This window comes from Schistocerca americana, chromosome 3 (genome assembly GCF_021461395.2).
Source record: "Schistocerca americana isolate TAMUIC-IGC-003095 chromosome 3, iqSchAmer2.1, whole genome shotgun sequence".
Taxonomy (NCBI): Eukaryota; Metazoa; Arthropoda; class Insecta; order Orthoptera; family Acrididae; genus Schistocerca; species Schistocerca americana.
The window spans coordinates 138,857,648-138,874,214 of NC_060121.1; the positions used below are offsets into that span (position 1 = coordinate 138,857,648).

Below are 16,567 nucleotides of genomic sequence, written 5' to 3' on the forward strand. Positions count from 1 at the left end.
TCAGTATCATTTAACACACAGGACAGACCTCCTGGCAAATCCGCCACTGCCCTCTGGTCCAAAAATAAAACACAGTCTAGTAGCATGTGGCGCACTGCCCACCCGGCTAGCCCAGTGGTCTGACGCACTGCTTCCCGAGCGGGAAGGCATGCAGGTCCACAGCACGAATCCACCTGGTGGATTAGTGTCGAGCTCCAGTGTGCCGGCCAGCCTGTGGATGGTTTTTAAGGCTTTCTATCTGCCTCAGCGAATGTGGGCTGGTTCCCCTTATTCCGCCTCCCTTTGAAAGGGCACGGCCGATTTCCTTCCCCATCCTTCCCTCACCCGAGCTTGAGCTCCGTCTCTAATGACCTCGTTGTCGACGGGACGTTAAACACTAATCTCCTCCTCCTCCTATTCCGCCTCAGTCACACTATGTCGGTGATTGCTGCGCAAACACTGTCTCCACGTATGGGTCAACCATAGTTACTCTACCACTCAAACATTTGGGGCTACACTCATCTGGTATGAGACGTTGACGGGGTGGGGGAGGGGGAGGGGTGGTCCGCTGGGCACCGAACTGCACAGTAACGCTGGGTTCGGTGCTGGGCGTCGGTGGGGTGGGTGGACTGCTATGGCCTGTTGTAGGGTTGTGTGCCACTGGGGGCTACAGCAGGACGAAGCCTCTCTGTCGTTTCTAGATCCCTGGTTCAATAGACAATACACACACACAAGATGTGGCGAACACTTATCTGTACAGTACAAAGCACCACACGCTGGAGGATCGTCTCGCTGGAGCCAGAAGCCATGCGTCAGAAGCCCATCTTTGTGGCCCACAGGAGGTGCGCCACGGCCGCGAAGTGGGCTTCACTAAACGCAGCAAGTTATCACACTTCTAGCCACTCGTCTTACTATCGATGCACGATAGTGAGGTGATATCATGGAGGGAGTTACCACATTGAAATAATCGAGGATTGCGACACGCCTCCTTCTTTGCCACATACGCTCTTTCGTTCCCTGCAATACCCATGTGTCCTCGTACCCAGCAGAAAGACACATGCTTCTCCAAACCTCATTACCCTGGCTGCAGACGCAGAGCCACTGGCGTATTCCCCCCAAACTGACTCGCCCTTTCTGAAAGCGCCTTCAACTTCTGTGTTTCAGGCCAAGAAGATGAACGTCAAGTCGCTGCAGAGCAACGCTGACACGGAAGCCCAGTCTGCCGAGATCAGGATCGCCAAGGTGGCGCTCACTATCTTCTTCCTCTTCCTCTGCTCCTGGACACCGTACGCCGTCGTGGCCATGATCGGCGCCTTCGGCAACAGGTGCGTCACATCTGGCGTCCGAGCCAGCGTCGTGCTTGGGAGATGTCGTTTATTAGTTTATGTGAGCCACGATAGAGTACAGAAACGTGAAGTGTACCACATGACGCTCTAGCCCAAGGATGTACAACCCGTGGCCCTCGGGCCTCATGTGGCCCACAAAGTGAGCATCTATCAGACGATTGCTAAAATTTCGTTAATGGAAGTTATGGCAATGAAATTTCCGCCATATGGTAAAGATGTCATTCTCTCATTGGTCCATACCAGTTTTCTCCTCAGTGATTATTGTTGGCATTAAGTATAGGGGAGAGGCAAAACAATTTGAACACCTGTACTTCTTGGATATGGTTTATTAATGAGGGGATGGATCCCCATTTGCCCGAAATACGGCTGCGATTCTTCTTGGAATACTGGCATATAATGATTGTATAGTCTCTAGTGGAATGTTATGTCACTCTTCGATCAGAACTTCTAACTCCTGTAATCACGAGGGAGGCGCAAATCTGCTCTGGAGTCTGGCCTCCAATACCACCCACAAGGGTTCTATAATCTTCAAGTCCGGGGACTGTGCTGGCCAGGGAAGACGCCGCAGTTCAGTTGCATGCTCCTCATTCCACGATTGTACTATTCTGGCTGTGCGAATGGGTGCATTATCGTCCTGAAATACGGCATGAATGTTGGGGAGCAACATTTGAATCACCGTGTGCACCCGATCACGAAAATGTTCACATAATCGTTGGCTGTAGCAGGTCCTTTGAGAGTAATGATGGTACCAGCAGAATACCAGGATATGGATGCCCACACTATCACACTTCCACCTCCATGCTTAAGCGTTGGAATCAAGCAATCAGGATTGTAGGCTTCTTTTGGCGTTCTCCAGACATAAACCCGGCCCGATATTGGGAATAACGAAAACGTTGACTCGTCAGACCATATGACGTGTTTCCACTGATCAGCCGTCCAGGATTTATGCTCCTGATACCATGTTTTACGCTTCTTTGCGTTGGTTGTCGTCATTAATGGTTTCGGTGTAGCAGCTCCTCCATGAATATTCGCTTTATGGAGTTCTCAGCCGACAGAATCGATAGATACGGGGCTTCGAAGATGGATACTGAGCTCTGCTGTCACTTTAGTTTTGTGTTATTTTGACACACTTTCTGTTAGCGTACGTCGATCTCTGTCGTTTAGTTTTGATTTGCACCTACTGTTACATTTACAAGATGATATCTTTTCATGTTTTGTGTGGGCTGTTATGACAGTTGAAACAGTTGGTCTTCAAACATTCAATAAGTTGGCTGTCTTGGTTTCTGATGCTCCAGCTAAGACCCCCAAAATCGCCCCCTTGGGAACTCTGTTAGGTCTTTCATTACACGTCGACCTCGGCCTCTGAATGCAACTACGAAGTGTGCACTACTCGTAAGCAACCTGCACTGATGCCTGGTCTGTACTGAACACGCACAATCCATCGCAACACGTGCATTGCCTGCGTTGTTGGCCGTCAAACACAACCATCCCATTACTACCACTGTTCACATTATTTTGCCTATCCCCTGTATAGCATTATCGGCTCAAAAATACGCGTCTTCTTCCAATGTGGCACAGATAAGCTAAAAGGTTGGACACACCTGCTCTAGCCAAACGCTTAATCCCACAATTTCGAGTTATCATTAGTTCTACAACAACATCTACATTCACACTCCACAAATCATTGGGCGATGAGTTACACTACATTCCATTCGCATACACGGTGCTGTAAGGATGAGTGCTGAAATCCTTCTGAGTGTGCTGTAATCTTCCTATAGGAGCAATACTTAGGACAACTGTATAGTGATAGATTCTTCACATAACACTGGTACTTTAATCTTTATATGAAAGTGTGTTGTCTGTTCTTTCAGACATGTCGGCGGGAATGTGGATCGGTTGGGTAGGCGTGCCAAGATTGCTCGCGCACTTGGGCTAATGCTGTGTCCCGGATGGCCCAGTGATTAACGCACCTGCCTAATAAGCAGGAGATCCCGGCTTCGAATGCCGGTCCGGTACACATTATCAGCCGTCACCGCTGATTCCGCGTAATGTCCCACTGCAGCTGACAACATTTTCGTGACTCTGATTCAAGAAAACCTGTGACTATTCCTGCTCTGTTCCTGTCTATACCTTTATTTTCCCCTGTTAGTAACATCTGGTATGGGTTCCACACACTGGAGAAATGTTTCAAGATATTTCGCACAATTGTATTGTACGCGGTCTTCTTTGAAGACTAACTGCATTTCGCAGTAACCAACCAATGATCAGACCCAAAATCTACCTTCTGCCTATTTGCGATCCAGCATATGTGATCAGTCCGTTTCACATCGCCACAAACTGTTGCACCCACATATACACTATGTGATCAAAAGTATCCGGATACCCCCCCCCCCCCTCCAAAAAAAAAACGTTTTTCACATTAGGTGCATTGTGCTGCCACCTACTGCCAGGTACATCATATCAACGACCTCAGTAGTCATTAGACATCGTGAGAGAGCAGAATGGGGCGCTCCACGAAACTCACGGGCTTCGAACGTGGTCAGGTGATTGGGTGTCACTTGTGTCATATGTCTGTATGCCAGATTTCCACACTCCTAAAAATCCCTAGGTCCACTGTTTCCGACGTGATAAGTGGAAACGTGAAGGGACACTACAGCACAAAAGTGTACAGACCGACCTCGTCTGTTGACTGACAGAGACTACCGATTGTTGAAGAGGGTCGTAATGTGTAATAGGCAGACATCTATCCATACCATCACTCAGGAATTCCAAACTGCATCAGGATACACTGCAAGTACGATGGCAGTAAGGCGGGAGTGAGAAAAGTTGGATTTCATGGTCGAGCGGCTGCTCATAAGCCACACTTCACGCTGGTAAATGCCAAACGACTCTTCGCTTGGTGTAAGGATCATAAACATTGGACGATTGAAAAGTGGAAAGACGTTGTGTGGAGTGAAGAATCACGGTACACAGTGTGGCGATCCCATGGCAGGGTGCGGTTATGGCAAATGCCCGGTGAACGTCATCTGCCAGCGTGTGTAGTGCAACAGTAAAATTCGGAGGCGGTGGTGTTATGGTGTGGTCGTGTTTTTCATGGAGGGATCTTGCACCCCTTGTTGTTTTGCGTGGCACTATCACAGCACAGACGTACATTGATGTTTTAAGCAATTGATGTTTTAAGCACCTTCTTGCTTCCCGCTGTTGAAGAGCAATTCGGGGATGGCGATTGCATCTTTCAACACGATCGAGCACCTGTTCATAATGCACGGCCTGTGGTGGAGTGGTTCCACGACAATAACATCCCTGTAAAGGACTGGCCTGCACAGAGATCTGACCTGAATCCTATAGAACACCTTTTGGATGTTTTGGAACACCGACTTCTTGCCAGACCTCACCGACCGACATCGATACCTCTTCTCAGTGCAGCACTCCGTGAAGAATGGGCTGCCATACCCCAAGAAACCTTCCAGCACCTGATTGAACGTATGCCTGCGAGAGCGGAAGTTGTCATTCAGGCTAAGGGTGGGCCAACACCACAATGAATTCCAGCGTTACCGATGTACAGCGCCACGAACTTGTAAGTCATTTGCAGCCAGGTGTCCGGATGCTTTTGATCTCATAGTGAATGTATGACTTGATTCTAGTTGTGACTCTGTGGCATTGTAGTCATAGTACGTTTTTGCTTTTTGTGAAGACACAATTTTACATTCCTGAATGTTTGAAACAAGCTACCAATATCCGCATCATTTCGAAATGTTATCGAGGTCTGACTAGATAAATGTGCAGTTTGTTTCCAGACGCAACTCCACACGAGGTGTGTTTTTTAATAAAAATAAGACATGTAGACTTTTCTTAGAAATTTTATTTTCACGTGAAAATCTGTAGTTTAATCTACTTTACCACACAATTACCACCAAATCTAAGGTAATTTTCGTATCATACAAGCAGCTTTTGAAGACCATCCTCGTAGAAATCTGCTGTCCGATTAGGCGGCAACTGCATAAAGCACTCTTCTTGTTACTTGAGGAAACTCAACACATGACGTCAAAATCGTAAAGCGCCTGTTTTCTCTTAATTTTTCATTAACGTTCTGCACCAGTTCGTCAGTAATTACTGAAGATTGTCCAGTTTGTTCCTCGTCGTGAACATTCGTACGGCCATTTTCAAATTTATCGCCCATTTCCATACCATCCCATCGCTCGTAATGGTTTCTCCATACACATAGTTGATGTGATAATGAATTTCAGCCGCTTTCATATCTTTGCCACTAAGAAAACGAATCACAGTGCGTACTTCACGTCAGCGTGGTTCTCAGTCGGAGGAAGCATTTCAGATACAAACAAACGTAAATACGCCGAGTATTAGAGGGAATTATGTAGAAAAGTAGATTAAAGTACAGGCTCTCATGTAAAAATAAAATTGTTGTTCTTCCCATTTTAACTTTAAAACGGCATTTACGTAAATAACACACCTCTTGATGGTTAACAGTATCATTGAAAGAAATACAAGATTACTTTTAATGTTCTCTGATTGGTCGTTAATATGTTGTCTTTGAGAATACGCTGTATTGCGGTCACTGCTCTGTGTAGACCGGCCGGGTTTAAACTTTATTGCACTGCACCCTCTTGTAGCATTTGTGCCTCCAAATTGACGGAGTGTTCACCTGTAGAAATATCGGCGGTTGTCGAAGATGTCCCCAGCTGCATTCCCGTTAGTTGTTTGAACATTTTTTACGCCGGGAGATAAGTTGATGGGGACACATACCATGACGGGCGCGTGATACTTTTTGAGATGAGAGAGAGTATACGTTGCGGCATCACCAGTGCTCTCTCTCTCTCTCTCTCTCTTTCTCCATCTCTGTTCGTCGCCAGACACAGCAGCTGTTCTTTACACTGTCAGATGGCAATGTGTCTGAGACTGTACTCGAAAAGCATAGTTATATGCTACACATTGCTTGTTAACTCAGTGTTTGTGTTTGCTTTTTTTTCATCATGAAAACAGAAACAGCTGTCATGCGAAACCCAAGTCGAGGTTTTCTCATATGACTTCACGGAACCTGTAGATCATGGCAGTCACGTGGACGTAGTACTTCTTGGTTTTCGAAAAGCTGACTATTGATAGTACGATCATATGACTTGTGACTAGACTATTTCATAGAGGGGAGGACGCAGCATGTTATCTTGTATGGAAAGTTATTAACGTTGAAGCATCTTCAGGTGTGTCCTAAGAAAGAAATCATAATTTGCTTTCTTTCATCTATTACTTCGATGACCTGGTGGAGGATACTGAAATCAAGCTTAGATTTTTTGGAATACGAGGTGCATTCAAGTTCTAAGGCCTCCGATTCTTTTTCTCCGGACTGGAAAGAGATAGAAACATGCGCATTGTTTTAAAATGAGGCCGCGTTCATTGTCAATACGTCCCAGAGATGGCAGCACCATATGGCAGATGGAATTTTACCGCCAGCGGCGAGAATGAGAACTGTTTTAAATACTTAAAATGGCGACGTTTTCCTTACTTGAACAGCGTGCAATCATTCGTTTTCTGAATTTGCGTGGTGTGAAACCAATTGAAATTCACCGACAGTTGAAGGAGACATGTGGTGATGGAGTTATGGATGTGTCGAAAGTGCGTTCGTGGGTGCGACAGTTTTAATGAACGCAGAACATCGTGTGACAACAAACCGAAACAACCTCAGGCTCGCATGAGCCGGTCTGATGACACGATCGAGAAAGTGGAGAGAATTGTTTTGGGGGATCGCCGAATGACTGTTGAACAGATCGCCTCCAGAGTTGGCATTTCTGTGGGTTCTGTGCACACAATCCTGCAGGACGACCTGAAAATGCGAAAAGTGTCATCCAGGTGGGTGCCACGAATGCTGACGGACGACCACACGGCTGCCCCTGTGGCACGTTGCCGAGCAATGTTGACGCGCAACGACAGCACGAATGGGACTTTCTTTTCATCGGTTGTGACAATGGATGAGACGTGGATGCCACTTTTCAATCCAGAAACAAAGCGCCAGTCAGCTCAATGGAAGCACACAGATTCACCGCCACCAAAAAAATTTCGGGTAACTGCCAGTGCTGAAAAAATGATGGTGTCCATGTTCTGGGACAGCGAGGGCGTAATCCTTACCCATTGCGTTCCAAAGGGCACTGCAGTAACAGGTGCATCCTACGAAAATGTTTTGAAGAACAAATTCCTTTCTGCACTGCAACAAAAACGTCCGGGAAGGGCTGCGCGTATGCTGTTTGACCGAGACAACGCACCCGCACATCGAGCTAATGTTACGCAACAGTTTCTTCGTGATAACAACTTTGAAGTGATTCCTCATGCTCCCTACTCACCTGACCTGGCTCCTAGTGACTTTTGGCTTTTTCCAACAATGAAAGACACTCTCCGTGGCCGCACAGTCACCAGCCGTGCTGCTATTGCCTCAGCGATTTTCCAGTGGTCAAAACAGACTCCTAAAGAAGCCTTCGCCGCTGCCATGGAATCATGGCGTCAGCGTTGTGAAAAATGTGTACGTCTGCAGGGCGATTACGTCGAGAAGTAACGCCAGTTTCATCGATTTCGGGTGAGTAGTTAATTAGAAAAAAAATCGGAGGCCTTAGAACTTGAATGCACCTCGTAATACATTTAGCTATTATGCACATTCATCACTCAGAATTGGTATGCATATGAATGATTAATAGAAGTGCCTGCAAGCAAGCCCACTAACCTATGGCGAGATTATGACATGGCTTGTAAAATTTACTGATATTATGACAGTTAAGTGAGAATCTGCTCGGATAGTCGTGTGTGTGTTAGAGCACCACTTTTGGGACGACGAGGTGCACCTGCCCAGATCGAATCTGCCTGGCTGAATAAACGACGAGGGTCGGTGCACCGCTTAGACTAGATATGGTTTTTAGGCGGATTTCCTCAGTTCAGTAGGTGAATACCGGACTGATTCCTAAATTTCGTCTTAGTTACACGATTTGCAAACATTTAGAAAACTTTCGCTGACTTTCACACGCAGACAGTTGGGGTACACATCTTCCGTTCTGGGGGTTAACAGGGCGCCAACAGGAAGAGCAACCAGCCACCCCTTAAACTATGCCACATCCGTTCATAATCGTGTGGGCCCTATGCCAAAGTGGGACAAAGGCTGAAGCAAAAGAAGATGATGATAGTTAAACGAGAATTTTAAATAATTCCATTCATTAAATAATTTTGCTGCTGTTATAAGTCATATTTTACTGGTGATGTCTAAGTCCTCAGTAACAATCACATTAGAATAGAGAATACAGTTTCAAAATATTGTCATGAGAGAAAGGTGAGTTCTGGATAATTACTTATCTGCTTTGGGAGATAAATGTGGTCACATCAACTTGACTCTGCGAGATCGTCAATTAAATCCTTATTCTCTTCTGTCGACAGTGGAAACAGTGCATCATTTAGTTTAACTGGTAAGTCATTATGGAATTTCTTAACCGGGTTTTACAATTCCATTTGAGCCATTTGCCGAAAGAATGCTTTCACTTCAGCTATATGTTTTTGTTTGACCATAACAAGCAGTATGTTTCCATTATCAACTTTGATTGAAAAGGATTCACGGTTTCATAAATACTCTTCACCAACTACATCTCATCTTTGTTCTTGCTGGGTTGCACTGGCTTTTTCAATAGCGATAGCCCTTCTTGTTCCTACTGCTGAAGACATCTCTTGATGGTCAGCCATTTTTAATTCGGACGTGTGAAATTTATATCAGAAATAATCTCTTCGTAGTCAGAATTGAGTGATGAAAGTGTACCGGTCCGTTTTTTAACAACTGCTCCTGGCCACTGGAGAATTGATATCTAGTCGGTTTCAGTATTCTAGCCTTTACAGTGTTGCGTGTTGGCCTTTTACCCTTAAATACTTGTCGCATAATGGTGAAACTGGAGGAAGGGTCTTCAGCATCCCTTCTCAAAGACTGCATAACAACTGTGGCTAAAAAACACTGACTTAAAACCAGGTCTAAAATACTCGTACGATCCCGATTCCTCACGGAAAATGTGACTGAATATTCCAATGCAGATTGTCATCCTACGTGTCTAGCTATTTCTTCCATAGTCGTTCCCAATCTCCAGGGTGTACTAATCTTTCCCGGTCCACAACTTTCTCCATTCTAGGCACACGAAATAGCTCGGACGATTTCTATGTATCCAGTAGACATGTTTCATTTACATCCCTAGTATGTCTTAAGCTACGTTGTGCAAGACGCGACAGTTGGCTGCGACTACGACGCTGCCCCCTCCTATTTTCCCACCCTGGCAGACGGCGACACGGCCGCAACACGACAGGAGTCGTCGCTGTTTCCCAAGCTCTCGTCGGCGGCGGCGGATTCAAATACATAAGAAAAATAAGAATTCCGATTTTCTTGCTGTAAAAAATACTGTATGTTAATGGAACAAAGTTACATCGGCTCCCAGACTTAGTTTTTCGATACAGATTCTCCTTTTACTTCAAAAAATTGAAAAGTGTCTCTTCCGGTTTTGCGTGTTGTTTTCGCTGTATATTACTTCTCTTTCGATTGTGAGGAAAGTAAAATGCACAAAAAATTGATCTTTGCGTATCTTACAGTTTTACATCACAGCTTAATAATGAGGTGTATATTTTTCCGATATTCGTCGCAGTTATTTCGATACTTAACTTACAAGTAACCTACTGCATAAAATTTGAATTGTGTACAGTGAAAAATGTGGTCGCTGGCTACTTTGCGTATGGTTCACGTTAGGTCGTACATCGTTGTGATGAAAAGAAGCTAACATATCGAAGTTATTTTTAAAGTTGAGATCAGAATGATATCGATCTCCGTTTCCGAGATTTGGGCTCATATATCTCCGGGAGCGTCGCGCCTTCCTCAAAAACGAACACCTATTGATTACAGAAAGCTGTTCAACAATCTGGTGGTGGTTTTTCACAACTGGAAGGTATCATCAAGACACCAATCTACCGTTTACTTTCAAAGTGAAGGTATTGTAAAATGTAACTTCCTCGTTGTACTTTAGATTGTTCATTTTATAATGTATTCATTTTATAATGTACTTGCCGTTTTCAATTTTTATCGTCACAAAAAAGAGTAATGCGAAAATTGACCTGCAAGTTCATTTTCATCATTCTAATTCTACATCTGCATGGATTATACTGATTTTCATAACAGGACTGAAAAATTTGCATTAATGGGAAAATAATATATATTTCACTCACCTGGCAGTTTCAACTGTGCACGAATTTCTTCCCAAATTCTGTCTCTGAACAAAGTGTCCCTATATTTAGGGTTCTTCAAATCGTAAAGGCAAGGATGTTGCGATACCAGCTCACAGAGCATCACATCCTGTGAGTGGATCATTTCAGTTTTCCTTGACTGGCTCGACATCTTTCTGGCAGCCGTACGTCATTGTGTCGTCTAGACAACGCCACATGACCATACTGCCGAGCTGACTATGTTCTATATGAAGAATGTAGTTTGTACGTCATTTTGATATACCCTGGCAGACCTGATAACATCGTTGTTTGGTGACAACAATAATGCACTTTTTGGCTGTTCTGTCACAAATCATTACAGTTCTAATCATTTAGACACTCACAAATGGTCGGTACATGTACGACGTTGCGGTCACATTGTTGTGTTTCTTTAAACTGGACGTCTCTGACCAGAAGAGGTTTTTCAACGAATAGAAGGACATTTTAGTCTCTCCATACAAATTTTTCTATTTTGTAAAAAGCTTGATCATGATTTTCTGTCTTCCATTGGCTGTTGATAAATAACATCACGTTTTTACACTATTTATGAAGAGAATAAGATGTCGATACTTCGTCGCGCAGAGTGAGTATCAAAACCAACGAGCCATGCTAATTTGAGGTGCAAATGATTCAGTGATGAGGTCTGTAAAAAAAAAAATCTCGCAAAATTTGTTTGCGAGGATAGAATAAACTCCTAAAAATAGCACATCTACACCTGTCACAAACCCGTGTTCACTGCTGAATATTGTATGGTATGGATTAACGAATTATTGTTTGCAGGGCTGCCCTAACGCCTCTGTCGACAATGATCCCAGCAGTGACAGCTAAGATCGTGTCGTGCATCGACCCATGGGTGTACGCCATCAACCACCCTAGGTTCAGGTAAGTCCACGACCTCAGGTTTTGATACTGATCATAGTTGTGTGACTGGAAAAATGTCATGCAGTAAGTATAAAAATATATTTAAACACTGACACGTCACCGAAAATTCAGAGTACTATCCATAGCTGAGCTAGTAACATGCCTTAAAGCTAGATGGGGAGTTAGGGTTCGACCTAGGGACTTTTATTTGTTAGATGGAGTGGATCAGATGCTGGGTGCAAGGTCCGCTCATTAATTTTGTCACTGCCATACAGAGATTTATGTCATCTCGCTGTAGATCCATACAGAACACAGGCACACCGCGACGGATATAGACATCTAAGTGGTCGCAGATTGTCATACGTAAATAAGTGAATAGCACCACAGCAAAACAGAAATTATGTCCACGAAGTAAGCATACAACATGTGTAGAGATGCCCACAGTCAGCCAGTTATCAGTTATCATGAGCGAGAATCCTTGGTTTGAAAGACAATCTAACATTTTGAAGCGAGATGTAGCCTTTCTGGGAAGATGTATGGACGACCTAGAGGGCGTGTTGAAAGAAATGGACAGTATATTTACCGGAGAAGAGAGCTGACCTCCAACGTGTACATGATGTAGTTATTTCAGTCGAAGAACATGAAAAGGAAGAAGCAGCTGAGCAGTGCGTGAGACTATTTTATAACCTGTTCAATCTGTTCACAGAACAAACAAGGAAACCAATGATAAATTTTTAAATGAAAATAAAATTAAAAAATGCAAAAAGAACTTTGCGGTTTTTCAGTAACAGAGTGTTATAACAGGGGTGGCAAAGAACTTGGAGGATCGATGAAACTGAAAAGGCACAGTTGGGACATGGTACATTCTCTCCATCCTTATGAAATGAAAAGTTATTATCATTTGAAAATGCACCTACAAAGATGTATAACCGGTTGTATTGTGTAATAAAGGAATTTGTATACAACTAACGCGGCCTTGAAGAATTTTCATTCATTAAAAAAAATTTAAAGGGTTTTTATGATTTTTTTTTCGAAAATTTCTGGAAATTTCTTTAGAGTGACAATATATAATCTAAAGTATGGCTGTCCTTATTACAAAATGGTCTTCAAAAGAAGATATAAGACGAACTTCAACAAAAATAAAATAAGGGCAGTGGAGTGTGATCGAATTAGATCAAGGCTGAATGAATAAGATTCGTAAATGAGACGCTGAAAGTAAGATATGAGTTTTGCTGCTGAGGCAGAAAACATACTAACGATGTCAAAAGGAAAGAGGACACAAAGTTCAGACTGGCAGGTTTCTTGAAAAAAAGAGAAATTTTGTTAACATCCAATGTAAATTTGAGTGGCAGAAAGTGAAATTAGATCACTTTGACCCTTGCAATAGACTGGTGACCTCGATACCTGGGTAAACTGTACAATTTGCAGTGAACGGCCTGTTCGTTCTTACAACTGGACGCCACTTCACAGACCTCCGCGCCTTTAACCTACCCCAGTAATGCTACTGGGAAGAGTCGACCTACATTTTAGCATTGAATCCGAACCAAGTGCAGTGGGGCAACGTGTCAAATACTTTCCGGAAATCTAGGAACATGGAATCTACCTGTTGCCTTTCATCCATAGTTCGCAGTATATGACGTGAGAAAAGGGCAAGCTGAGTTTGGCACGAGCGATGGTTTCTAAAACCATGCTGATTCGTAAGTACAAACAACAGTAACAACAATAGCAGTATCAAAGTTGAGAACAAGGCAGTAGTGGAAGAGTTGAAAAAATTATCCTATATTGGAAGCAAGACTACACAGAGTAGCTGATGCAAGGAATATACTTTAGACACAGTCACAGAATATCCTTACATCTGTTTCGCCGATACACTCGTATCTTCAGAATCTACCATTGGATAAGAAGACAACCCATGTAAGAATCTTAAAAACTATGCATGTTTTATATTTGTAAACGATTTAAGTAAAAAATCAAAATATATGCGGATAGTTGCAGTCTACAGAATACCATGTCAATGTTGGAAAACTTACAATCATCACATCACTCACGGAAATTATGAAGGGTGCATCAAACATGGTTGCAACACTCTCCATCCACAGCACAGTAAGTCAGTCATAGCTGAGAAAGTATTTATGCATGACATACAATGGATTATTCTGCCACAAAAATATTGGCTACAACAAGATATTTCTGGGATTCAGTTACTAAGAAGTCTATAGAAATATGAGTATATTTGGAAGAGGATATCGTTAGTCTTGTTGGTGCTTCAACTAGCTAAGTCTTGGAATCTGACGATCTCTTTAATTCCTTCAGAAAGTAAATTTTTACATTTTGTGCCACATCTAGGGACAGTTAATTTTTATCATTTTGACTACTACATTTTAACCTGGGAGCCTACAGTTTAACACTACTACACCTGTGCCTACACAGAGCAGCTAGCCATATGCCAGTACAGAAATTTTTGGTGTAAGCTTAGTGATGTGCTTCATCAGTCTCTAGTGTAAACCTCACTTAAGAATGGCGGCATAGTTTTCAACTAGAATAACGGGTCAAAATATTGATGTCATGGAACAAAAGAATAGTGGTTGATATCTGGCTCATTGCTGGTATTTGGTGAATAAAGTGTTCATGACATGCATTGTCATCTGAAAAATAAAACCAGGGAAATATATAGGTATAACTAAGTGGTGCTTCGACTTCCTTACTACTAACACACACACAAACACACACATAGATACACACACAAACAGTATGTGGATGTGGATATGTGTGTGTGTGTGTGTGTGTGTGTGTGTGTGTGTGTGTGTGTGTGTGTGTGTGTGTGTGGACAGAGGCTACAGTTTGACCTATTACGTGTCCCTTTTCTTATTTTGTGTAACTGGTAACTTCAAACAGTTAGTCATTTAGTACATGTCAATGTAGTGTGCAAATCAAAAAGCTCTCAAACATGTTTAAAACTAGAGTAAAAGCTGTGTTTGTAATGAAAAGAATGAAGAAATGGCCCATTTAGTGATGATATTGCCAAGGACTGATGAGCCTTCACTTCCAGTTGGAAGGTATTCACATATCTAGGCCTATGCTTAGAAGTGATGGTACTTAACAGATGGCATAGAGCATTATTCTACCATCCTCCTCCATCTATGAGGCACCTTAAGTAATTGACCAATGATGGGAATGAAAGAAATTTGGAGCTACTAGCCTGTTGCAAGTCTATTTGACGCCAGTTTGGCAGTGTTCATGTATATTTTCCAGCTTATTTTATCAAGTGGCCTCTCATTTGGCCACCTGAGAAAAATCTGATTTGGTCACTTGAAATCAAATGAGGGCCTCTGTGTTATTACCCACAGATGCTAACTGCTGGACTACTGAGGCAGCATATGCTCAGAAGTAATAACACATTTGTTTCTAAAATTAAAAATGTGTATGAAAGGTCAATGACTCCTCCATACACACAATGTAATTTTTTTCCTATATGCAGGGTGACAATTATTTAACCATATGAAATAAAATCACCATAACTTCTAAACAGTTTGCATTAGGCTGTTCAAAGTGGACAGATGGCCATGGGGCATGATGGGAAGTAGTATGTGCATCTATCATTTGGTTTAGCAACGAAGCCAAGTTTCATTCAGATGGGTTCGTCAATAAGCAAAATTGGCGCGTTTGGGGGACTGAGAATACGCATTTTGTGATCGAGAAGTCTCTTCACCCTCAATGAGTGACTGTGTGGTGTGCAGTGTCCAGTCACGGAATAATCAGTGCAATATTCCTTGACGGATTTCAGTCGCATTACCCATAGTGACCCTGATTTCCACCCCATCGAAGTAGGAGAGTGTTTGATGTCCTGGAGGGGCACTTTGGAAAGCGTCACTGGGGTACTCAGAGAAAACTTGCATGTGCCTCGATTTAGCGCCATATTCTCTGGATCTGAACATATGCGATTCCTTTTTGTGTATTGCAATAACTGCAAAACCATTGCCAAGCTGAAAACAGACATTCAGGAGGTCATCGACGGCATCGATGTTCCGACACTTCAGCGGGTCGTGCAGCATTCTGATATTCGATGCACCACATTGTCGCCAATGATGGCAGGCATAAAGAACATGTCATAACCAAAATTCGAATATCTGTTGTGACATTTGCATGTTGGATAAAGTTGTGCACACTGTAGTTTTTAATTAATTAACGTTTTTTTCGTATAGTTCAATAATTGTCACCATGCCTGAAGAGCAGTTTGGCACAAGGTAGAGACGGTGTCAGCTGACGGTGGCCTGTTGTCGCAGGGCGGAGGTGCAGAAGCGGATGAAGTGGCTCCACCTTGGCGAAGATACGCGCAGCGGCAAGTCTGACACCTCGAGCACGGCCACAGACCGCACCGTGGGCAACGTGTCCGCCTCGGCCTGAGCCCGCAGCCACCAGACAGTCTAGAAGGCCCTGTGGGCTGCAGCAGCGGCTGTGGCGGCGGCGGCCGCGCGCCCTGAGCCAGAACACCGCTCACCTCTCTACTCGGGACGCGTGGCACCGGCCCGCCCTGCCATTACTGCTGCGACACAGGAGACCCGGCTGACGGACATGGACTTCGCGCCTCTCCCATACACACACACTTCCTTTTTTCTTGTACAGTGCCATTTTCTTTCTAGAATAAACTCTTTCCTTTCATACCGCAACTGCTAGTCTACTGTCTTTATTTCTCGTTTTTCTATTCCTGTGTCCCTCACTCGAACATACTGGGTGATCAAAAGTCAGTGTAAATTTAAATAAATCACGGAATAATGTAGATAGAGAGGTACAAATTGACACACATGTTTGGAATGACATCGGGTTTTATTAGAACCAAACAAATACGTAAGTTCAAACAATGTCCGACAGATGGCGCTTCATCTGATCAGAATAGCAATAATTAGCATAACAAAGTAAGACAAAGTAAAGATGATGTTCTTACAGGAAATGCTCAATATGTCCACCATCATTCCTCAACAATAGCTGTAGTCGAGGAATAATGTTGTGAACAGCACTGTAAAGCATGTCCGGAGTTATGGTGAGGCATTGGCGTCGGATGTTGTCTTTCAGCATCCCTAGAGATGTCGGTGGATCACGATACACTTGCG

At 43.5% G+C, this 16,567-nt stretch overlaps 1 protein-coding gene across 2 annotated transcripts in view; it reads left to right on the top strand.

Moving 5' to 3' along the window:
- Nucleotides 1-16,126, top strand: part of LOC124607338 (opsin-2) — a 61,873-nt gene extending 45,747 nt beyond the window's left edge. For both annotated transcript variants that reach the window (XM_047139642.1, XM_047139641.1), the window contains exons 6-8: nucleotides 1,144-1,304; nucleotides 11,379-11,480; nucleotides 15,743-16,126. In XM_047139642.1, the coding sequence (XP_046995598.1) occupies nucleotides 1,144-1,304; nucleotides 11,379-11,480; nucleotides 15,743-15,863 (384 nt within the window). In that variant the 3' untranslated portion in view covers nucleotides 15,864-16,126. The remainder of the gene's footprint in view (nucleotides 1-1,143; nucleotides 1,305-11,378; nucleotides 11,481-15,742) is intronic.
- The last annotated feature ends 441 nt before the right edge of the window (nucleotides 16,127-16,567 follow it).